The sequence below is a fragment of the Salarias fasciatus genome, chromosome 12 (assembly GCF_902148845.1).
Source record: "Salarias fasciatus chromosome 12, fSalaFa1.1, whole genome shotgun sequence".
In the NCBI taxonomy this organism is placed as follows: domain Eukaryota; kingdom Metazoa; phylum Chordata; class Actinopteri; order Blenniiformes; family Blenniidae; genus Salarias; species Salarias fasciatus.
The window spans coordinates 13,558,695-13,582,031 of NC_043756.1; the positions used below are offsets into that span (position 1 = coordinate 13,558,695).

At 43.5% G+C, this 23,337-nt stretch overlaps 1 protein-coding gene across 2 annotated transcripts in view; it reads left to right on the forward strand.

Annotated features, from left to right (window-relative positions):
• Positions 1–23,337, forward strand: part of sgsm1a (small G protein signaling modulator 1a) — a 30,370-nt gene that overhangs the window by 120 nt on the left and 6,913 nt on the right. For both annotated transcript variants that reach the window (XM_030105765.1, XM_030105766.1), the window contains exons 2-17: positions 60–103; positions 7,500–7,575; positions 15,372–15,534; positions 15,828–15,980; positions 16,058–16,125; positions 17,539–17,684; positions 18,087–18,224; positions 18,630–18,754; positions 19,341–19,408; positions 19,547–19,710; positions 20,274–20,409; positions 21,145–21,274; positions 21,762–21,826; positions 21,928–22,073; positions 22,846–22,974; positions 23,064–23,246. In XM_030105765.1, coding sequence (XP_029961625.1) covers positions 60–103; positions 7,500–7,575; positions 15,372–15,534; positions 15,828–15,980; positions 16,058–16,125; positions 17,539–17,684; positions 18,087–18,224; positions 18,630–18,754; positions 19,341–19,408; positions 19,547–19,710; positions 20,274–20,409; positions 21,145–21,274; positions 21,762–21,826; positions 21,928–22,073; positions 22,846–22,974; positions 23,064–23,246 — 1,934 coding nt within the window. The remainder of the gene's footprint in view (positions 1–59; positions 104–7,499; positions 7,576–15,371; positions 15,535–15,827; positions 15,981–16,057; positions 16,126–17,538; positions 17,685–18,086; positions 18,225–18,629; positions 18,755–19,340; positions 19,409–19,546; positions 19,711–20,273; positions 20,410–21,144; positions 21,275–21,761; positions 21,827–21,927; positions 22,074–22,845; positions 22,975–23,063; positions 23,247–23,337) is intronic.

Sequence of the window (23,337 nt, forward strand, 5' to 3'; positions counted from 1 at the left end):
GTAGTTGTCACAGAGAGTGAACATTGTGCTTGTTTTTTATGAATTCCCCCGTGTTTCAGAGGCAGAGACCCGGCAGCGGCTGTTGCGCACCGTCAAGAAGGAGGTGGGTGTTTTCATCTGTGCACTTATCCAGTCGGAAAAACAAACACGCCGGTGTGTGAAGCTGTGTGGTTCAACCTGTTCGTGAACGGGGGAAAAACACTGGAGACTGTTTTCAGGGCTTTTCTCCTGATAATGACATGATGCTGGTGATGGGGCTCATCTTTACAAACACTTATGCTTATTATGACTTTATTACTGTAGTTAAAAAGTAGGGGTTGTTTTTCTTGAAAGCTATTTTTTTCTATTCAGGGCTCTCAGTTAGAGGAAGAGTGCTGCAGCTCAGTATTCATCTGGGTGGAGAAGCTGCACGAAGGACACAGATTGTCGTCAGTGTTTGTGCCAAACATTTGGTGGTTTTGCTTCAACACATCCACGTGTCTGTCTGTCTGTGTTTGATGCATGTCGTGAATTACATGTCCCAAACAAACACGGAAGCAGCTCCTTTGGTTTGCTCAGCTGGCTCTCCTTGTTCAGCTCCTGCCACACAGATGAGCAGAGTTCAGCACAGATCACCACCCAGTCTGCCCGGGACTCATGGTGATGCATGTCCAGATGCCTGCTGTTAGGTTTCCTCTCTGGGCTTTGATGAGTTTGAATCCCAGCGTTGAGGTTGTCGTCCTTCCATCCATCCATCTTCTACACTGCTTGATGCATTTTGGGGTTGCAGGGAGCTGCAGTCTGTTGCTCACTGATTATGAGCAACAGGCAACCTGAAGAAGTCACCAGCCAATCAGATCTGCCATCAGTTAAGAGACACATGCCACGAAAACCTAATCTCACAGTTGATCCGATAGGTTAACGTGTTAAACACTAAACCACCTTTCAAAAGGTTCTGAAAGCTCTGAGCTCATGAGAACTAGAACATTTCTGGAAGATCCCTAAAATGTGAAGCAGCATCAAACCAGTTAATTGAGCCTTTACTAAGGTTGCCATGACTTTGTCTACATCTGCAGTGTCAGATGCTTTAAAATGTCATAACAGCTGCCACTCTTTCAGAAATGTTCAGATGTTGTTCTTCACTGTCATTCATTCATTCGTTGACTTTAAAAATTAATGCGCTTATATCATCTGTAGGCTAATTTATGTAAGCAGCTGGTGCAGCTGAGAGGAAACTAAAAACTGAAATCTTTAATAATAGAAACACAGTCATAGCAGTGTGATTAAATATTTACAGTCGTACCAGTTCAGATTCAAGTGATTATGCCTCCACAACATTGCAGATGGCACGTTGTTTTTGTGAATATGAGTTTGTCCTATCAGTGTGTGTGTGTGTGCGCGCGCCTTACTGCTGAGGTGTTTGTTTCCCTCTGTCCAGTAGCAGATTTTTTTGTAATTATTGACACTAAACATGATCGATCATCAGAGCTTTCCCAGACGACCTGAACTCTCCGATCTGTGTTGTTTTGTTTTTTTCAGTTGCAAGCAGCATTATTCAAGTACATTGTTAAATGTTTATTGCACTCTTTCTGCTTGGATTCCTCTTTATGGAGGCCATTTCCAACCTCTTCTAGCTGAAAAATGCAATTCTTGCTGCTGTATTTGCCTCATTAATCATTATAATTTATTTCTGTTAAACATAATCAGTTGCTGCGTCTCGTGGAAGGAGGGATTTAGAGACTTTGGCCAGATTTGTTTTCTTCTTGAGTCCGGTTTGCAGTCTTATCTGTGGAGGCCAGACCCTTTCCCTGATTAAACCTGGCTTCTCTGTGTCACTCACGGCCGCTCCTTGCTGTGTTTACCGAGCAAACTGCAGGCTGATGGAGTCTGTGGATTGACCAGCAACACTGTTTTTTATTTAGCATGATAATTTTATCCCCGTGTTGCACTTAATGAATCTCTACATTAATATGGATGAGATCAATATTCTTTCATGTCATGGAAGAATAAATAATCCAATGGAAAATCTTGGGGGGGGGGGGGGGGTTTCGTTTGTTTCAACATTGAAGTAGATGTAGACAACGTAGCAGGTTTGTTAAAGCAACATTAAAGAAATGGCAGGGAATTTGAGATGTTGCCCTGATTTGATTTGAATAACATTTGAGAAGACAGATTCATCACAGACACTGGTGCGTCCATGTATCTATGAGAGTTTTAAATCCATAGCGTTTTCAGAGTAAATCCACCTTTGAGCCGAGTTGGAGAGTGACAGGTGGAAGCTGCCTCACTAAAGTCTCTGAAGTTCAATGCTAAGCTTTGTTACGGAAACGTGGAGTGTCGTCATGTCGAGATCTGAGCAGCTCAGTGAGGCTTTCAGAGGAAAGACTGGGTGTCTTTGAGTCTGTCAGTAAATGAGAGACTATCGTCAAGTGGTGTGGATGGAGGGAAAAAAATCAAATCACCTGAGAAATGTTCAAATGATTTCCATCATTCATTCACAAGTGAGAGGAATTTCAATCAGCACCCTGTGTGTGGAAGAAGGACCACCTCAGGAAATTCAGTCCGAGAGCAGAGCTAAGTCTGAACGAGCCTAAAAATTTTATAACAGGAACTCGGAGAAGCTGCAGTGGCTGTGTTCGTTTTCAGAAATAGCCGACCTGAAATGGGAGAAATGCCGAGAAAATGGCTGTTAAAAAACAGATATTACAGCAAAATCACTGATTTTTGATAAACGCTCTCGAGATAGTCAAAAATGAAGCTCAGTCCAACGTGAACCATTTGACAGGATATTGACCTAATGCACATGGAGATGTCCTCGAACATCCAGCCGCTTTATTCCAACTAAAGTGAGGCCAGAAGGTGAGCTATGATAACCCTGTAAATCTTTACATGTAAGCAACGACCCAAACAATCTATCCACATATGCTGAAAAAGTCAACTATGAGCTGCACTCGTTCATTTCTGGGTGTTTTTTTTGAGCAATATGTCTTCCATTTGAACTCAACATAAATGCTGTTGTTTGTGCCGTGTCTTCTATTAGTGTGTTATTCAGTGTGGACTGCACCATATGGCGTCTGCAGGCTGTGTGTACTCACATCCCTCATGTCCAGCTGGTTTGGTGCCACCAGTCTGCTCAGATATAAGATATACCTGGATGTGGGCCATTATCCAAAGAGCACAGTGCATTTGTGACAGCAGAATTACCTTCTGACTCAAAATTGGTTTGAATGAGAGTTCTTATTTGGTCTGGCTTTGATAGAGAAGCTCTCTGTGTCGGTGTGTGTGTGTATGTGTGTGTGTGTGTGTGTGTGTGTCTCTGCTGTGCTCTGATCTCTGATCGTGCTCCTCCCTCTGTCCTTTTCAATATCACACACGGGCCGCAAACACAAATACACACCTGTGTTTGCTAAAGGAGAGCAAGAAACAGACCATTAAGTTGCACTGCTTGCCTCTCTCTTTCATTTTCAGCGTCACTGAGCACGACTGGTTTTGGTCTGTGTTTAGAATGTAACGACGTTTTCTGGGGCATCTTCGGGCATTGTGAACAAATAAAGAAAATAGACGATGGATGTGATTCTTTCTGATGAAATGTAGTTATTTTTTTTTGTCATACAGCTTTGAATTGATGTCCATTCACTTGAGAAGTTTCCCATTTTCCCAGTGGAAAGTCCCCAATTGGAAAACTTTCCTTCTTTTTCCCTACTGGAAAGCACATTTCCCCCGCCTTTTCAGTTGTTATTGAAAGCACCATATTACCCATGGTTTTATGTACTGTGTAGATGTATTCATCTGCCGATAGAAGAGGCTTGGGTGTGAGGGGTTTTGGTAAAATCTAGCAAACTGGATGACCTTTTGTGAGTGAAATAGTTGTAATTGAAAGCAGCTGCATTGTGCTCCGGCTTGGCTTGCAGCGATTCAGGATGTGTCAGTAATGGTTACTTCTTGGTAACACTGTAAGCTCACAAAGAAAGTCCACAAATCATTCATAAAATGTGACGCTTTTAACTTTATCTGTGAAAAAAGAGCCTGAGACCCAATGAAGAGCCTCAGAAAAGATGCAGAATGAGACTGAAATTTCAGCAGTTGGCTTTATTTAGTGTTCTCTACACTTGCTCTTTATTAGATCCATCACATTATATAATAATTCAGATATCTTCATTGTAAATCTCTGCATTTCCAAGATTAAAGTGAAATATCACGTTGATTTTGTTTGGATTCCACCCCCCCCCCCCCCACCCCCGACTCTGTGCTGCCTTCATCCTTCTGTTGCCAAAGAGCTGATAAATAATGGAGGGTGGGTGTTAATGGATGGGGCTTTTTCTCTGGCTTTTATTTCTTGGCTCTGCTATTGCTGCAGTTAATTGGAATACTCAGAAGATCTTTTATCACGCCGGCTCATACCCTCCAGCTACAACGGTTAGTTAGAGCACATCCATCATGCTTTGCTCTCGCAACACGTGTATTTAATGACTGCTGTCACGGCACACACGATGTTTTATCTCCACTATGAATAAAAATGTGTTTTGACATGGCACTGCAGTAGATGAAGCCTTAAATGGTGAAATGTTTCAGATTACACCTGTCAACTGAAAAACTTACTGAAATCAGCGCGTGGAGGAATATTCTTAGCGACTGTATTTGGACGTGCCGTCATCCCGGCTCCATTCAGAGATGAATGAACGTTGTTTATGCATCTTTAAAGCGGAAGTGAGGCACGTGCTGTCTCCATAGAAACCTGCAGGTTGTCTGTGCTCAGGCACTTCATCATATAAAGTCCTCAGAGGCTTGATCTGTAGCCCAGATGAAAGCGGAGGGGGGGATGACGGGGAGAAGTGTGCCACCTCAAGTTAGCAAATCAATCAGCTTTCTGTAGGTCAGGGACCCTCGAAACGGGAGCCGGTGCACATAAGACCCCCGTGCTCCGCTGTGTACGTCGCTCTGTGTGCACGCCTGCCTTTTTGTATAAGTGTGATGAAGAGCGGAGCGGGTGTGCATCACTTCAGACTGCCAGTGTCTCTGCTGTGCTGGCAGCGTGAATCATTTCTGTTGATGCTGAAGAGAACAATGCTGCTGATGCGACTTAATCTGTGTAACCGCCGCCGCCTCATTAGGCAGTGTTTGGGCTTTCCGTTTGTGTTTTTGTCTTGTTCGAAGCTGAATGTGTTCTGGAGGCATGGCTCCGGGCAGATTTGTTTTCCCAAGTGGTTAGAAGGAGAGACGCAGGGTTTTTGATCGTCACGTATATTAAGAATGAGAGAAGAGTCGGGGATCAGCGAACACCTTCGACGTGTTTAAATCCTTAATTATACGTCTACATAAATGTGTAATTTTCTGTGAGGTATTACGACATTAGCCACATAATAATGTTTGCTTATCAATATTGCAATATGACAGTATTGTCGACTGTATTACTGATTAATATTGAACAAAACAAACAGAATTTCCCTTCAATGGAATTAAAATACGAACATACTGACTGTCATGATTAGAATATCATTTAGTTCATATCATCGAGCCCTATTAGGTCTTTGGTTTTACATGATTTAGTGTAATTTTGATAAAAACTATTTTTTCTTGACATGCTCTATATCTGATTAATCTCATGAAATTCAGCAGTTTTTTATCAAGCATAATTGCTTACAGTTAAAAATAATGGACATTATAGAGGCTGATTAAAGCAAACATCTCACGATAACGTGTGCTCAACTATCTGACTTCCAACTGTCACGACGCAGCAGCAAAACCCAAATGCAGACACAAGCACAGGCAGTACAGATCACAAGGTTTATTTTGAAAATCACGTCTTTTGCAAACCAAGTGAAGGAATCCAGAAGTCCAGAAAGGGAAACAAAAGTCAAAAACACAAAGAGAATTTGCAAGATGTCTCGACACGGAGGAACAAAGATGACCTGGCGGCGATAAGATGAGAGAAGTGAGTTTATATACACGTGAGATTCAAAATGAAACTGGAAGAGATGAAACAGACAAGACACACGAACTTGACGAACACACAGAAGGCGACCCGAGAGTGCCTGATTGATGTAACTCCAGTGATCAATTATTTGTTTTTTCTACCGCCATAACCTTTATCTTTTAAAGTTTGCTTATTTACTAATTCAAACATGAAGTTTTTATAAAGAACATACACCATGAGCTTAAAGTAATTTCCATGATTGAAATAAAACACCAAAACATGACCGAGATCCAGCGCAATAAGCTATTCGGTTAAACCTTTTTGCTTTTGTATCTTAAATACATTCTGACAAATCCAGTTAAATCCTGAATTCGTAGAATTATTAACCCTATCCAAACACCATCAGTGAAATGTTACGGGCATCATGCTCCATCTGGGTGAAGCGTCTGATAACTAAGCTAGTTATTAAAACCATTCATCCATAAAATTGAGTCGTAGTTGAAAATCCAACCCAAGTGCAGAAGCTTATCACCCTGAGGATTTTATGATCCAGCTGTAAATTTCAAACCGGGATCATTGGCTGCTTCATGGATAGAAAAGAGTCTCTCAGAGGAAAGATGATCATCACACCTCCAGGATTTTAAAAGATGTTTTATATGGTTGTTGTAAACACAGTAGTTGTAGTTCAGTTGACCGGCGGAGTTTGTCCTGTGTGAGCAGCAGTAGATTTTGGAAGTGAGAATGTCTCCTTTTGAGGGATACAATACATGTAGGATAAGAAATGAAATTCAGCTGTGATGGTGGTGATTAGAGGAAGGAAGAATCTCCTGGGAAAGACTTAGAAACCTGTGTGTGTGTGTGTGTGCGTGGAGAAGGTGAACCCGGCAGAGTGACAGACCCGTTGTGGACAGACTCTTTCCAACAGGAAATTGCAGCTATCTGTGCAGCTATGACCGGAGGTTGATTCTCCCCGTGCAGATTGCAGATCAGAGCCCACACGGCAGGGAGGGTGGGAGGGGGGGGCGGCGTCTCCATAGCCACCAGAGACACTGATTCACCGGTCGCTCTAACTATCGGTGTGTAGCCGCCGTCGTGTCAGCAGGGACAAGGACGCTCCGCCGTGACGACAGCGTCGCCTTAATGAGCGTCACCCTGCGAGCACGAGTCCGACCCCGTCCACCTCTGGTTAAAAGAAGTTAGGTTTGCATGCGCACAACTTAATCAGCTGTTCCCGCTGAGGATTCTAAGATGTTCAGATACAGCGAGCACCGGTCGATGTACTGTCCTCTCTTCTCCCTCCTCCCCACATCCAAATGTACAACGTCAGTTCCCCACCGGTGCTCCAGATGAGAGCTGGTGACTCATTCTCCAACTTCCCTTGCACTCCTCCTTCCTCCGTAGTTTTTAACTTTGAGTTTCCCCCCCATCATCATCTGCCTCCTCCCTTTTTTTTTCTCACTCACTCACATTAGATTCACAAATCTTCTAATTATCCTGTGAAACATATTCAGTCGCTGTCTCACAAGCTGGAATCTCACAGCCTGTTTTGTGCCAGTTGTGGCATATTAATGAATGAGTCATCCAGCGTCTGCCGTGTCTCTGACAGGTGAAACAGATTATGGAGGAAGCCGTTACCAGGAAATTTGTTCACGAAGACAGCAGCCATATTGTGTCCTTTTGCGGTAAGTAACCAAACACATGAATGAGTCACACAGTTTTCGCTGATGTTTCAGCTGTGAAATAATGACAAGGGCCTGGTTTTGTCTTCACAGCGGAGTTACTGTAAGATTTGTCAAAGTCTCCAAAGTCTCTGTACTGCAGCTTGAGAACCACTTCCTTACACTAACATGCCTGCCTACACCTGATAAGTGACGAGTGAATGAGAGTAGCTGTACAGTAATATAGCATAATAGAGTAATATAGCCATAACTCCAATGTAAGTTTGATGTTTCACAAGATTTGACTTTTTCTCTTTGCGTCACATAATTTTCATTCAGCGATTCAGCTTAATGGGTCCAAATACACGATGATCTCAACAGGAACGCATTATTGAGCCATCTGAATCACAAAGGCCGTTCCCTCCGTCTTTCCTTTTAACCTTCACCGAGCCAATTATCATGACAAAACTCAATATTCAGATAATTCCAATTATCGAGTCATTAAATGCACTTCAGAAATGCAACAACTGAAAGACCTGTGTTTACATGCCTTAATTCATTATAATATTTTTTTTTCAGAGTAACAGACGTAAAAATAAGACTTCCTGTCGTTTTCAAAACATTTGTCTCGTTCGACGTGGCAGTTGAGTGTTTTCATTTCATTTATCATGAAATTCTGCGCTGAAGTGGCTCTTCATCAACGTTCAGCTGCTGCACATTATGTAGATTGACCCTTTTCTTGCACTCACATTTTGATTGAGTCCCTTTCTGTCTTTTTTGTGGGTTTTTTTAAGGCATGGGCAACAAACGGAAAGTAATGAAATAAATCAGACTAACAGGTATACTATATTCGAGTATTAGGAAATTTAGGAGCATTATTCCAGTTTCTCATAATCAGGTAAGCGTTGTTATCCGATAAAACACATCGCATTTGATCGTTTAAACAATCTTGTAACTCCAGCAAAATGAAAATGATCAAATGTGTAGTGTGCATACAAACAGGCGTACAGGCCGCCTGATAATTAACCTTTTACATCTGACAAATACATTGGAATAATAATCAATGCACGCTTTCTGATGACCTTCTAGGTTAAATACAGTTTCTTCAGGAGAGGCTCAAATGAAATGCCGAGTTTCGGAGAAAATGAATGATTGAAATGGTGCACACACAAGGGAGCAAATCAAGGAATAAGTATGAGTCTTCTGCACTTAGAAACTGTCATCTTGCAGGAATAGACGAAGGAATGCTGGAACCACCATGAATGCGGTTATACGTACGTGGTATGTGATGTTAAATTATTGTTACAAATGGATGTAAACACAGATCAATCCATCCATCCGTTTGTCTTCTCTATGTTATTTATACAGACGAGGGTTTGGAGCTGGTGTCAGATGACAACAAGTTAAACACAGACGACACTGTGTGCAGGTTGTCTGTAGCCCAACGCTCACTGAACAGTGAGAGGGAATGACGCAGGTACTGGTTTGAGATAGTCTGGAAAAAAAACATATGCACAGCTACTCTTTAAATATTTTTTCTTTTTTTTCTTTAATTACAATAATTATGGGACACATTTGGTTTAGTATTAACCTTGAGTGTGGGAGAGTTCCTTTCAGATCCCAGTTCAAGCAGAAAAGACAGAAGAGAATGTAAAGACTCATCAAGCCTTTGGTGCAAATTGCATTGCCTTGCTGTGGAATGATCACTAGATCAGGCCACATATGATTCAAGGTCAAAAATCAACATTGAGTTTGCCAATAAGGTGTTTTTGTAATAAATGAACAGACTTAACAGTTTTGAGGTGACTTTAATTTCACCTGAATCTGCAGTTTCTCTTGAGTCATCGATGTAGACCCGAGAAATTAAACTCTCTCACTTTGTATTTAATATTTGCAGAACAGGAATTTCGGCACTGCAACAACTAGACAGTTGCTACATGGAAGTTAAGCGCAGCATCTGCATGCTTTGACTGCCGCTATCGATTTCAAGATTGACAGAGCGCATCGTGAGTCCCTGATGTTAACAAGAGAAAGGCGGAGATTCCCACAAACTCAGCTCTAATAATAGAAGAAAGCAGGGCACTCCATTTTCTAGTGACACATGCAAATTTTTCTTCAGATTAAATCAGAAGTGTCCAAACTGCAGCTTCAGGTCCAGTTATTTTTGGCCTGCAGCAAGTTCTGAAAATATAAAGAAATATGAAAACTGGTGTCAGCTGCATTGCACCTCTGAGCTTTATTGAATCTACTGTCTTGAAGGTGATCATTTCTCCAAAAAAGATTGGGCTAATCAGTGAAAAATTAAAAATGTTGTTGCTGGTGACTGGTTCTGTCTTTTGAGTAGTTTTCTGTATGTGGTAATGGAAAGAGTTTCGACACACAGCGTGAGATGGCAGACAAAAGTAGCTTTTATATAGCAAATTCTACTGACATCTGCCATGCAAGCTGCTCAGACACTCTTGGTAGAAACTTGGACTTCCCCATAGACAATCTGACTGATGATCAGGGACCAAAGGGGGAATTGAACCGCTAACTTCGAGGCTGGATAAGGACCTTTACCGCCAACTGATCAAGACATCGACAGGAGGCGACATATTCTAGTGTGTATCATAAATTTGCATTTTAGAGTTCTGTGTTTTACCAAATGTTGTTGTTCTTGGCTGCAAATCCCTCCGAGAGAGAGTCTGAATATTGTGAGAAACACACTGCCCACGTGCAGACGCTCGCACCCGTCAGAAGTCTGGCTCAGGCCGGCGCTGCCGTCCACATTTCGTTATATTTGGGGATTTCAGTGCGAACAAAGTGACGATCAGCTTCCAGAAAATGTGGTATTTTTATGAGTCGGAAGCCATGTGTGCAGACAAAGGCTGCACTTTAGGTGTTATGAGGTTGTTGGAAACCCGATGAAATGCGAGAATGTGCCGTCGTGACATAAACAAGAGAGCGACAACAAAATGTCCCCTAATGGAAATGAATGAGCGTCAGTCTGCCGCTGTGTAAACACTCACAGGGAGACGCAGCGGCTACAATAGAGAAAATATCCCATTTATACAGGCATCCTCATTAGTGTGAAAATATCATTTTTCAACATATTAATCAACAAATAATGTGGGAGGAAAGGTAAAATCTTTATAGTAACAGTTTATCCCAAAAATAAGTGGTAATTTCACAGACATTATTGAGCTCATTGTATTAAAAACAAAACGAAAAAAAAATGTAAAAAGATATTGGAAGTGTGAAGAAAAAGTCAGACAGACAAGTGTCCCTCCCTCCACTCAGGATGATGTAAAGATGTAACCAGTTTTCTGTGCCTCTTGGGATTTTTTTGTTTTTTTTTGCATAAGATCATCAAGCCTATTTGAAATTCATGGTGTGAAAGAAATTTGTAGCACAGCTTGAAATCCTCTCAAAGCAGCACAAGATGTTGGACCTTCTTCCTCTCACGAAAACAGCCGCCTCTCAACCTCCCTGAGTTGTTTCGTTCCTCTTCTGCTGGGTTATGAAAATAATTTGTCACACGGCACAGGTTTCATTACTGCGCCTGGAAGTTTGTGCTTCGTCGTGGGAATCGTGCGTGCCGTGTTTTCTGCGTTACTTAGCCCGTCGTGCCGATATTAATCGTTAATAGCTCCCGGTAAAAGAGCTTCTATAGTCGGTCCCTGCGGACGTACGGCCGATCGGGATCGCCCTCTCATCCCCCTGTTCTTTTTCCAGCCGGCTTCTTCCTCCTCCTCCTCCTCCTCCGGGCTCCTCATCCTCATGAACGCTCTTGTTACTACACGTCTTCTCTCAGCTGTGGTCTGTTCAGAGACCAGCGTGAGCGGAGGAAGGGAGAGGAGCTCGGTTAATTCCCTGGAGGAGCAATTAACTCCTCCCCTCATGGCCTCTTTGATGAGCTGCCCTTGTCGACTGTGATATGTAGCCATTATGGAGGAAATGTAGATCTGCTGAGTTGAATTAAAATGGCCATCATCAAAGATAAAAGCGTGATAAATACCTCACTTTACAGCAGCCACGTGAGGTAAAAGAAATCTGTTGACTGAGTGAACCTCAACAGCGGCATCACTTTCATGCTGATGTATCGTGACCTTTCCGCTGACTCATTCCAGTGCATGTCCTCCTGAAAGCAGATCACAAAATGCTTTCCATGCCGCTCTTCTTCGGTGGGTAAACCCATGCAAGGGACATGTTGCCTTCCCCATGGCAACCAGGGTGTTTTCATTCGGGAATGAGACTGTGGGATGACAAAACAACGGAGCAGCCCAACATGTCTGACCCGGGGTCGGACCAAATGCACAACCGGAAGAGACTGTAATGCACAGTCATACAGAAACTACTGCTGGCCAAATGGAAATGACAGCTGCTACTTAACCTCCCTAATTCAGGTGAATATAATTTGTGAAATGCATCACGACTTCGTCTCAGTTCTGCTGAATGCTCATTAATAAAGTTGTTCCACAGTGCGAATCAAAAAACAAACAGAGCAAAGGGAACGTACCAGATCGCCTAGTGTTTCAGATCTGTTCGGATCAGAGCACAGTGGTGGATTAGAACAGTTCCTCCAGATACCGGGAAGGCAGCAGTGCAGGCAAGGTCAGAAAACAAAAGCTGGAACGAGACGCTGAAACTGACTGATACAAACTGGCACAGGCCACAAACGTTTGAACCTCAGCTGGGTCTGCACCACAGAGCAGGATTCAGACGGGAAACGTCTCTCAGTTTTCTGTGTTGACTTACCCAGACATGCACCGTCCTCAATAGGCAGTACTACGAAGTTAGATATCAACCCAGGCTTTTTCAATGGTGATCAGTGTCGGTGCACATGGAAGGGGCGGGGTTTGCAGCGTCTGACCAATCACAAACCCTGCAGAGAAACTTACGTTATGATAAAACAAATGGACAGTACTCTTTACTACTGCGCAGATATTTTGGGGAGAGTTTCCTCAGTGCTTTAGTTTATATTTTCCAAGGAGTTATTTTGAGGCTCAGCTCCTTGTATGATCCCGTTTTGTGTTGGAATGTTAATTCCTGACGTCACCAGTAGTTGTGCATTTCATAAATTCATGTTTCTTTAGCTATACCATGTGTGAACATTATTATTGACCTCATCATTTCAGAAGAAAACATAGCAGAGCTAAACAGACTTGGGAACAAGTCAAGGACAAGTAAAAACGTACATTAGAGCGCTCAGTGACAAGGCTTTACTTTACGATGTCTAAGGATTGCATTGAAGGCCAGTGACCTGAACGTGGACGAGAGTTCCAGGAGATCACATCACAAACAAACTAAGAGCCAAATAAACACATACATACCCGGACCCTGTGATCAGAGATTTTGTATGAGTTTAAGAATATTTTCATCCAATATTACTCTACGCATCTTTTATGCCCACAAACTCAACGTTCAGGGTATTGTTCCATACTAATGTGTAATAGTCAGGCATTTTTCTGGGCAGCATAGAATGACTACATTGATTCCTTCTGAGTTACCTGAAACAACACTGGTTTTGTTATATATTCTCAAAGTTTAAAAACCAGGAAGAAAAAAATACACACAAAAATAATAATACAATGTCCAAAATTCTGTTTATCACCTTTTAAAGGTATAATCTGTCATTATTGTCTTACATTACCTCAATAGTCCTAAAATAAGTCAGTCCTGTTGACAACACCGTAAGTAATATTGGCATTAACCTATATCCACACTGATTAAAATGCAATATAAACTTCTATAAATGTTAGTTTAGATTTATAAGACATGAAGAAGAAGAGCTGCATCAATAAGATTTTGGAAATGATGAATTCAAAACAATAAAGATAACTGAAGAAATCAATCGCATCAAAAATAAGCTAAACTTTAATTCAACTCTTTCCTACTTTTCACTTTGTCAGTAAATAATTCCCTCATAAACATTACCCGATACTGTTTGGCAGAAGCTTTCAAAATGTGATTTAAAGCTCCAGATTTTTTTGAAACATTTAAAGAAGGATCTTCTGTTTTATAACTCTGAACCATCAGGGGCCAGTTAGCAAGTATGACAAACTACATCTGGAGACCTTTTAACGCTGCACTTTGTTCTGACATTTAGCCGCTTGCCCTTATAATGATGTGAGATATGAAGCAAAAGACAGAAGGAAAGGAAGATTTAAAAAAAAAGAAAGGAAGATGTCATGATACTTTAATCCCCTGTGTAGAGGGAAAGCCTTCAGCAAACGGAGGGGATAATAAGAGCAGCGCTATAGAAGACGAGAATGGAGGAAACAGAGCGGCAGCGGTGAATAGAGAAAGAGATCATGATGCTGATGAGTCTTCGCTGCCCCTCCCTCCGCTCATCGCTCCCAGACCTCGATCGCTCCATCAACAGGGGTTTCCATGGCAACCCCAGCCTTCCCCCTGACCCCATGTGAACAGAGCCACAGGATTAGTCCTGAAAGCGAACTCAAATGTCAACACGGCTCCCGGCGCTGCCACGTCGGCCTGCGAGGGAAGCAGGGTGTCTGCTCCTCGCCGCGGTCGAGTGACGGCGGGAGCGTGTCAACATGCCGTGGGATAAAACCGGGAAAGATAAACTGGATGTGGCAATTAGATAAAATGTTGGTATAAAGGATTATGAAAATGAATGCTGTGATAGAGTAAAACAGCTTCATTTTAAAGCTTAAACACGTTTCGTGGACGTGATACAGTTCATCGCATGACAAACACAGATCATCACCCACGTACTTATTCACGCCTACTGCCAATTTGGAGCCAACGTTTTGGAAGAAAATCATTATACTAAAAGAAAGAACTGATGAAAGCGGCAGGAAGAACACACAGAAATGCCTGGAATTGAAGATGCACTCACATGCATGTACCGTTTCCTCCTTAAATGTCTCTTGTAATTCAATTACAAAGTGAAATCATAAAACAAACTCAAGTTTATTGAGTTCAAGACCGAAGTCAGATTCCCAGTTGAAGTGCAATATGTTGCTATGAGCTTTGTAGGTGTATATACCATTCATGACTTTCTTTCTATTTTATCAGATTCCTGTAAGAAGGGAGTCACTGGTCCTGTCTCCTCAGGCTACAGAAGTTATATTTTCTGAGCTCAGCTTCGTGATTGAATTGTAGAAAGAGATAGTTCAATTTGATCCCTTTGTCTGTTTATAAGACAGCCGTCTGATGCTTTAAGTTTTTCTGGCGTCTCGATGTAATTTCATTTCATTCACTACTTTACTTTAGGCTGTCCTGGTGCCCTGATTGCATGAGTCATTACAGTATGCCCACACATCAAGGCTGTAGTTTAATGATTCTAAAGTCACCAGATAGTACTTTCTGTGCTTTTCACAAATTTCAAATGAGAGTTGTAGCAACTGATTTGCTGATATTGACAGCATGCCAACACCCTGTGTTATATCAAAACTCTTAAGGACATAGGTATCTTTCCTCTTGATCTTTTTATGCATTAAAAGTTGGATATCTGCTAATTTAAGATACCAAACAAAATAATCAGGGATATGGAACTGCTGAACACAGCTGCTAATGAATGCAGCGAGTGGTGTTTCTCATTTGTCTCACCTGCATGTGTAAATAATGAGGGGAACTATTGTGTTTACAACTATATTCCCTGCTTCCAAGTCATTTATTTTTTGAATTTGGTGCTCGATTATTTACAATACGGACATTTTATGGCAAGAAGATGTGCCACAAAAGGATTTTTTTTTTCTGCTTCCGACTGCGACTATTCATCATTTTGGTTATTATGTGGGATTATTGCCTTCTGTATTGCTTTGACGTGGATTTTCTTTTTTCCCCCCAACGGCGCCTTTGTGTCCTCACAGCTGCCGTGGAGGCATGTGTTCTGCACGGATTGAAGCGGCGAGCGGCGGGCTTCCTGCGTAGCAACAAGATAGCGGCGCTCTTCATGAAGGTGGGGAAGAGCTTCGCCCCGGCCGAGGAGCTGTGCAGGAAGGCCCAGGAGCTGGAGCAGATCATAGAGACCAAGTGAGACATTCAGAGCTCACAACTCGTACACACATGTCACAGCTGGCTTCAAAGCTCACTTCAAATACCGTTTGGTTGCCCCCCCCCCCCCCCCACCCCCCCACCCCAAAAAAAAAAAAAAAAAGTCTCTCTGAAGGTTCTTCTTTGTAAAAACCTTTTTAATAATTCATGTGCACGAGCCTTTTGAAAACCTCAATCTAAAATCCTAACAGCTTCATGTAAATGTGGCTTTAATTAATGGAGTTTTTAAAATGTGCATTTTGTTATTAAAACTTGTGGCTCTCCCTCTGCAGGCGCAGCCAAAGCCTGCAAAGTCAAGACAGCCTTCGCAAGATGCCCCGGCTGCCCATCCTCACGTCCCCGGGAGTGAAGAACCTCTGGATCAGGACGGCTCTGTTTGAGAAGGTTCTGGACAAGATCGTCCTCTACCTAGTGGAGAACAGCAGGTACACCGAAAGAACAAATCCTGGTTTGTTTAACTGCCTTACTGAATGTTCACGCTCGGAATCCTTCTGTCTTCTAGTAAATACTACGAGAAAGAAGCAGTTCTTATGGACCCGGTGGACGGGCCTATCCTTGCATCTTTATTAGGTAATTCAATCTAACTTTGCAATCATTTGTGTTGTTTATTGTCGCCGTCTAACATGACACATCACCATTTTAGATAAAAATGGAAGCTAGTGGTCCAAAGCAGGAAATGGTTTTCTGTGTGTGTGTGTGTGTGTGTGTGTGTGTGTGTGTGTGTGTGTGTGTTCTCGTATTTCTATCCTTGTCGGGGCCAAATGTCCCCACAAGGATAGCAAAACGTGGAACGACGTGCCTTGTGGGGACCTTTTTCCGGTCCTAAGTAGGAGAAACAGTGTTTTCTTGACCATGTTGTTGTTACTGAAAAAAGTAAAAGTGCAAAAACATTTCTTTAGGGTTAGGCTTTGTTGTGGTGTGGGTTAGGGTTAGGGTAAGGGTCAGGGTTAGGGGCTAGACATGAATGGGAGTCAATGGATGGTCCCCACAAGGATAGAAATACAAGACTGAGCGTGTGTGTGTGTGTGTGTGTGTGTGTGTGTGTGTGTGTGTGTGTGTGTGTGTGTTTATGATTAACTTTGTCTAATAGCCTGCTTTCACGAACTCACTCTGCAAGTTGAAAACTTCAGAGCGAACCCAAGAAAGTGGTTTTCATCCAACCGGTGGAAGTCGATTCAGTATCAGCAGCATCAGCAAACACTCAGAGTGTTTGTCGTTGTGTTTTTAGATTACTTCGTTTCCACAGTTTAAAAGTACGACAAATTGTAGACATGTTTGTGTCTTTTCATTTAAAAAATAAATAAATAAATACATTAAATGTATGAGAAACACAATCTAGGATTCAAAAACTCAAACTTAACTTTGCAAGCAATTATTTGAACTGTAGGTAGAAGCCAGCTCATCTGGAGAAATATTAAAGATATAGTAAAAAGCTCCTCACAGCTCCCGTCACCCTGCAGGTTCTAACCAGGATTATTCTTGCAGTGAGGCGATTGTGGCCAGACGTAGTGAAACAGATTGGAAACTTGACAGGAGATCAAATTCAGTCCCTCCACCTTCTGTGCTGCTTCCTCCAGTTCAGAGTTGCTGGAGAGCTGGAGCCAGTTCCAGCTGCCTGCTGGCAAAGGCAGGGTGTAGCTCAGAGGTCACCAGTCCATCACAGGCCACCCAGAGAGAGACACACACAGACACACACACACGCATTCAGACCTGTGAGCAATTTAGCCACCAATTAACCTCAAGCACATGTTTTTGGTCACTGGGATCTAGTGAGAGTACAAGAAGTAAACCCGTGCACAGGCAAAGAGAAGAAAGGCCACAAGCCCATTATCACCCCGGGGGGCGCTCTGTCACTGCGCTAACCCATTAACCGCTGCACTGCAACCTTTCCAGCCCTCTCCATGACATTTTTTCACCTGTCGCTCCAAAGTGTTGCTACTTTCCTGTTTAAAAATGCATGAAATCTTCACCTCTCTGTTACAGTTGGACCTTGCGCTCTGGAGTACACCAAGATGAAGACGGCGGACCACTTTTGGACGGACCCGTCGGCAGATGAGTTGGTGCAGAGGCACCGCATCCACAGTGCCCACTGCAGGCTGGATTCTCCCACCAAACGGCCGGCGCTGTGTGTAAGAACGACTCCCCGAGACTCTGCGCTCAGCCCGTGCCTCTCCAGCGCGTTACCAGTCATGCAGTGGCTCACAGTCAGTTACATTTTGTTCTGAGATGCTCGCTGTCTGCCCGAAGAACCTGTGAAGATTATTGCATTAGGTGAAGAGCGGCGCGTCCCAGGAGGGGGAACAAAGTGTGTCTGAAACCTTTGCACTCATTCAGTCTTCAGTGTAACATCCACTGCAGCGCAGTACTTTTGACAGTCTGCGCGTGCACGTATGTGCGCGCGCGTGTCGCGGGAGAAAATAGACTGGTCTTTCGCATCGGGGTCATGGGCGGCTGCACCGGTTGATGTGAATTACAGGATGCTGCTCATCAGTTTACTTGACTCGACGTGTTTTGTGTGGGTTAATGTGCAGATCCAGAAGCGGCACTCCAGCAGCAGCATGGATGAACGGCCGTCTCCCTCGTCATCCGCCCGCGAATATGTGGAGTCGCTTCACCAAAACAACAGGGCAACGCTTCTGTTTGGAAAGAACAATGTGCTCGTACAACCGGTAACTGTCTGATTCAGCTTCACGGAGATGCGGCCCTCCGCAGAAACAATCTTATTAAAAGCTCAGGAATATTGCACTGCGAGCTCCGGCTTTGATATATTACACCGCCATCCTATATATCTCAGAAGAACTGTCATACTCCCCAGCGCGATGTTTTTATCCAGGATCTATTCCCGAACGCCTCCATACTTTGAGATTTAAACATCCCAGACTTCATTAGCCTGCTCTAAAATAGCAGCACAGGAGCGTGCGGTGAATACTAACAGACTTTTGTGTTTCTCTCTGTTTTGGGGAAACAAGTGGTTTCATTTGCTTGCATGTGTGATCAGTATGCAGATTCTCCTCTCATTCTCCGCCATCGCGACTCCCAGATTCAGTGTTCTGTCATTCTGGTGGATGTTTCAGAGGGACGACATGGAGGCTATTCCGGGCTACCTCTCTCTGCACCAGACCGCCGACCTCATGACGCTGAAGTGGACCCCCAATCAGCTCATGAACGGCTCGGTCGGAGACCTGGACTATGAACGCAGGTGCCAAACCTCGGCTGTGAATCGACTGTGATTGCAACGATTGTCGCCACAAAACCGATGAGCATCTGATATCAGTGAACCTCGTCGTAGCGAGAGTTTCTCCTGTAATGTGCCTCTCCAGAGGAGCGCGAACACGTTACGCTATTTGTGTAACTGAACAAGTTATTGAATAATGCAGCTTGTTTGTGTGGCTCAGGGGCTCGGTGCGCTGAATAAACGCCGCTGATCTGATGAGTCTTATTTTCAGCACACCAGCAGCCAACAGATGGTTTATTGACTGAGACACTGTCAGACATTTCTCAGGCTGGCAAACCATGTTATGTTCCTGTGCCTGTGCATGGTTTCTCTCACCCAAAATTGATTATTGCACTAGGCAACTGTGCCTGCCTCTCTGTGTGCTTGGCTTTTTTTTTTTTTCTTTTTTTTCTTCTAAGCCATAAAATTAACATCCCTTGAGACGGAGTCGCAGATAGTAGGTAAACATCACTGCTGGATTTGTTTTCTTTGTAATGTTGAGGTTTACTTGACGGGGTACAAATTATTCTGGATTGCAGATATACGAACTGTTTCATTCCGTGTTTTTCAGTGTGTATTGGGACTATGCCATGACAATCCCTCTCGAGGAGATAGTTTATTTGCACTGTCATCAGCAAGGTAGGTGTTTATGTGTCTTAACATTATGGCAATTCTAGTGTGAATTGTTGAATTACATTCTTTTTACCTGCAGTCAGTCATGAAGGCAGCACGTCAGTAAAACTAACAAAGAAATAATCTTTCTTTCACCTCCTTCAGTGGACAGTGGGGGTACAGTGGTGCTTGTCAGTCAGGATGGGATCCAAAGGCCTCCGCTCCGCTTTCCCAAAGGAGGCCATCTGCTCCAGTTCCTCTCCTGCCTGGAGAATGGCCTTCTTCCTCACGGCCAGCTGGATCCTCCGCTCTGGTCTCAGAGGGGAAAGGTCAGCGCTAAAGGCCTTTCTCTGTGGTCACTCTCTGCTGTCACTATATATTAAAAAAAAAAAAAGTATTAATGTATTCATTCTTAATGACAGAGGGCAGTCCCAGTTCAAACAACAGCATTGCTTATGAATGCTCTATGGAAATTGTGCAATCTGTGCAAAACATTTAAGTATAAAACAATATGTGTGGCTTTCAGAAGATAAATCATCCCAGTTCCCTTCTCCAACGCCAGTCCTCTGTCAGAATACTCCATGTATGGCAGCTGCAGTCTCTCTGCAGTGTTGCTCAGGAGTCATAGTGATGAATGTGTGACTTGATATTTGCTCTGCAGCGCCACAAAAGAAATGTCCCGGTGAATGGCTGGACGCTGATGTGAGGATGTGAACAGCAGTGTGAAAGCCACTATCCTGAATAAAAAAATCCACCCACGCATGTTCAGCCACTATTAATAGGCTTCATCATACAGACACTCATCATCTTTACAAGGACAGCTTAAATGAGCTCTAATGGGTGGGATTTTTAGTTGTCGGCATTAGTTTGATGAGTTATTTTGTTGTTGCAGGGCAAAGTGTTTCCTAAGCTGCGGAAGAGGGTTCCTCAGGGATCTGGCTCCTCAGACTCGGTCTCGGATAAGGAGGAGGACGAGGCCACAGACTATGTCTTCCGCATCCTCTTCCCAAACAGCCAGTCAGAGTTTGGTGAGTGGAATCACTAGACCATGCGAGATGCTTCACTAGATGGTTTATTTTTCATGAAAATGTGGCTCATTGTTTGTTCCAGTGATTGTAACCCATTCCACCCATCTGACTTCCTCCCTCTCAATTCACCCGAGTGGACAGTCCACGTCTAGAACAGGGACCCTGGTTGTACCCAAGAGGTCCTGCAGCTGTCCTCAAGAATCCCCATCAGTCACAGGAAGCAGCTGTAACGCCGTCACACCTCAGCTCGTCCGTCCGTCTGTCAGCTTGTCTCCCTTTAATTCCCTGCTTTCTGATGCCCTCCCGGCCTGCAGCAAGCTTTATTGACGTGTGACGCTCTCAAAGCCACGCTGCGTTACTGCATCGTAACCTTTCAACCGAGGATCACTTCTGAAATCTGACCTCTGAGCGGAGAAGCTGCTCGTGCTCTAATGGTCTTTCTCTTTGTTCGGACAAAATCAGCGATGACGCCATCATGCTTTCAAATTGTGCATCCGTTTCAGATCGCTTGAAATGTTTTTGCTTTCGTGCTTCGTCTTCACGGGAATCAAATACAAATTTTTGCTTTAAAGTGCTGAGGGCAAGTCACCGCTGATCTGCATAATTACACTTACGGAAAGCTGTTTACAGCTGGGTCTTAATCATTTAAGTGCAAATGTAGCTGCTGTTGAAGTCTGTGCAGCTAACGAGGATTTCGTGTGTGTGTGTGTGTGTGTGCGTGTGTGCGTGCTGCAGTGACTCCTCCAGATCTGATGGATCAGGGAGCTACCATGTGGCATACCACTCTCAGGAAGTCGTCGTGTTCCTCCTGCTCTCAGGGGAGCTTCTCCGATGGTGCACCTCCAAAAGGATGCAACCATGAGAGGTGAGCAACAAAAAAAAAAAATACTCCCTGCTAGAGTGACTTGTGAAAATCAAGACCAAGGCAGCTACCGAAGGCTGCAGAGACGCACCCACCTGCCCATCATCCTCAACCACAGAGGGAAGACGCAGGAATCCAGCCGTTTACCAGATGACGACGTGACATTTACCTCCCTGGAGAACTGACTGATACGGCAGATAAAACATGTATTTGGAGGCAATGAGGAAAAAGGCAGCCCGCTGAGCCAATTTGGTCTGGACAGCTGCACAATAGTTTATCGTTTAATGAAAGGTCAGCCCAAAGACTGCTACAAGCAGAAGACACAGAGCCTCATGCAGACTCAGGATAATTTGAATAACATCCCTAATGCATGATTAACTTAATCATAGTTCAGTCTTAGTGTCTAAAGGAAGGGAAGCTGATTGTTCTACAGTGTCAGATGTTTTTTTTTCCCTCATTTAAATAAAGTGATATTTTTGGTTTCCTGCAGAACTCCTCTGAAGATGCTGTGTGACAACATGAAGAATCAGATCATCTCAAGGGCGTTTTATGGCTGTACGTGTTCATTTGAGTCTGTAAAAACGCCTTTAATCACATTTCTTAATGAAACCATTGTTCTGTGGAAGCATAAATTAATTAGCTCTTCTGTCAAACAGGGTTGGCGTACTGCCGTCACCTGTCGACCGTGCGCACACACCTCTCGGCTCTCGTCAATCACACCATTGTGGCGCCCGACGTGCCCTGCGACGCCTACAAAGGGCTCACCACCGACGTGTGGCAGACGTTCCTACAAGACTGCACTGTTAGTATCACTGGCACACACACACTTACACACACACACGTGTGTTTCATTCTGTAAATCTTTTCTCTCATCAATATTCATCCCATCCTGATCACATGACTCACACCATTAGTGTGCACGAGGCGTGACTTATTGTCCCGTCAGTCTCGACAGCTGAAATTTGACTTGACAGTGTAACATGCTAAATATTCCTCCTGCTGCTGGTTATTTCTTCTTCTTCTCTGTATTGTTTTTGACTCCCTGCCTTGTCAAGACATATAGCAATGCTATTTTGCATAACTTGATGTATAAACATACAATTATTTATTGTTATACTTAAGTAAGGAATGTAATGTTTCCACCTCTGTGTGAAGGATAAAAGTTATTCTACCAACTGTAAAGTTAGACCACAAGAGAAGTGGCACAGTGGATTGATGGTTTGCATCTCAAACTCGGTTCATTCCACCCAGATCAATAAGAAAGTGTACAGCAAACACTGTGCGATAAACAGAACAATGAAAGCAACATTCACAAAAGCGCTTTCTCCAAGTGCAGTAACAGATATTACTCCACACTTTAAAGAGTAATGAAATGTTTGCTCATTATTTTTATCCCTATTGTTAACATAAATGTTGTTCTGACAACACAATGTGGATATTTTTATATATCTTTGGTTACTACTGAGAGAAAAAGCCTAAAAATAATCTGTACTGATGTTATATCGACAATATAGACATTTATTTTATTTGTGTTACATTTCAATTGTCAGTTTATTCCATTAAATGTGTTCCAGACCTATAAAGAGCCGGAGCTTCTGCGGCTGGTGTATTTCGGCGGCGTGGACCCCTCCCTGCGTAAAGAAGTCTGGCCCTTCCTGTTGGGTCATTACCAGTTCGGAATGTCAGAGGCTGAGAGGAAACAGGTTTGGGTTTTTTTCCCACAATTACATCTTTGCTCGCCATCCTTTGTCCACCTGCTTTGGTGACCCCGGATTGCTCTCCTTCGTCCCAGGTGGACGATCAGGTCCGGCTGCACTACCAGCAAACCATGCACGAGTGGCTCAGCTGTGAGGAGATTGTCCGCCAGCGCGAGAAAGAGCAGCACGCCGCGGCTTTGGCGAAGTGCTCGTCTGTGGCGAGCATGGACGGCCCCGGTCAGAAGATGACCCATCACGATTCCACTGTGAGCAATGAGGTAAAAGAGTAAGAGAAGCAGAAGAAGATCACAAAAATCACCCGCACTGAAACATCAGTGCAGCATGGCACTGAAAACTGACTGTGTGGCC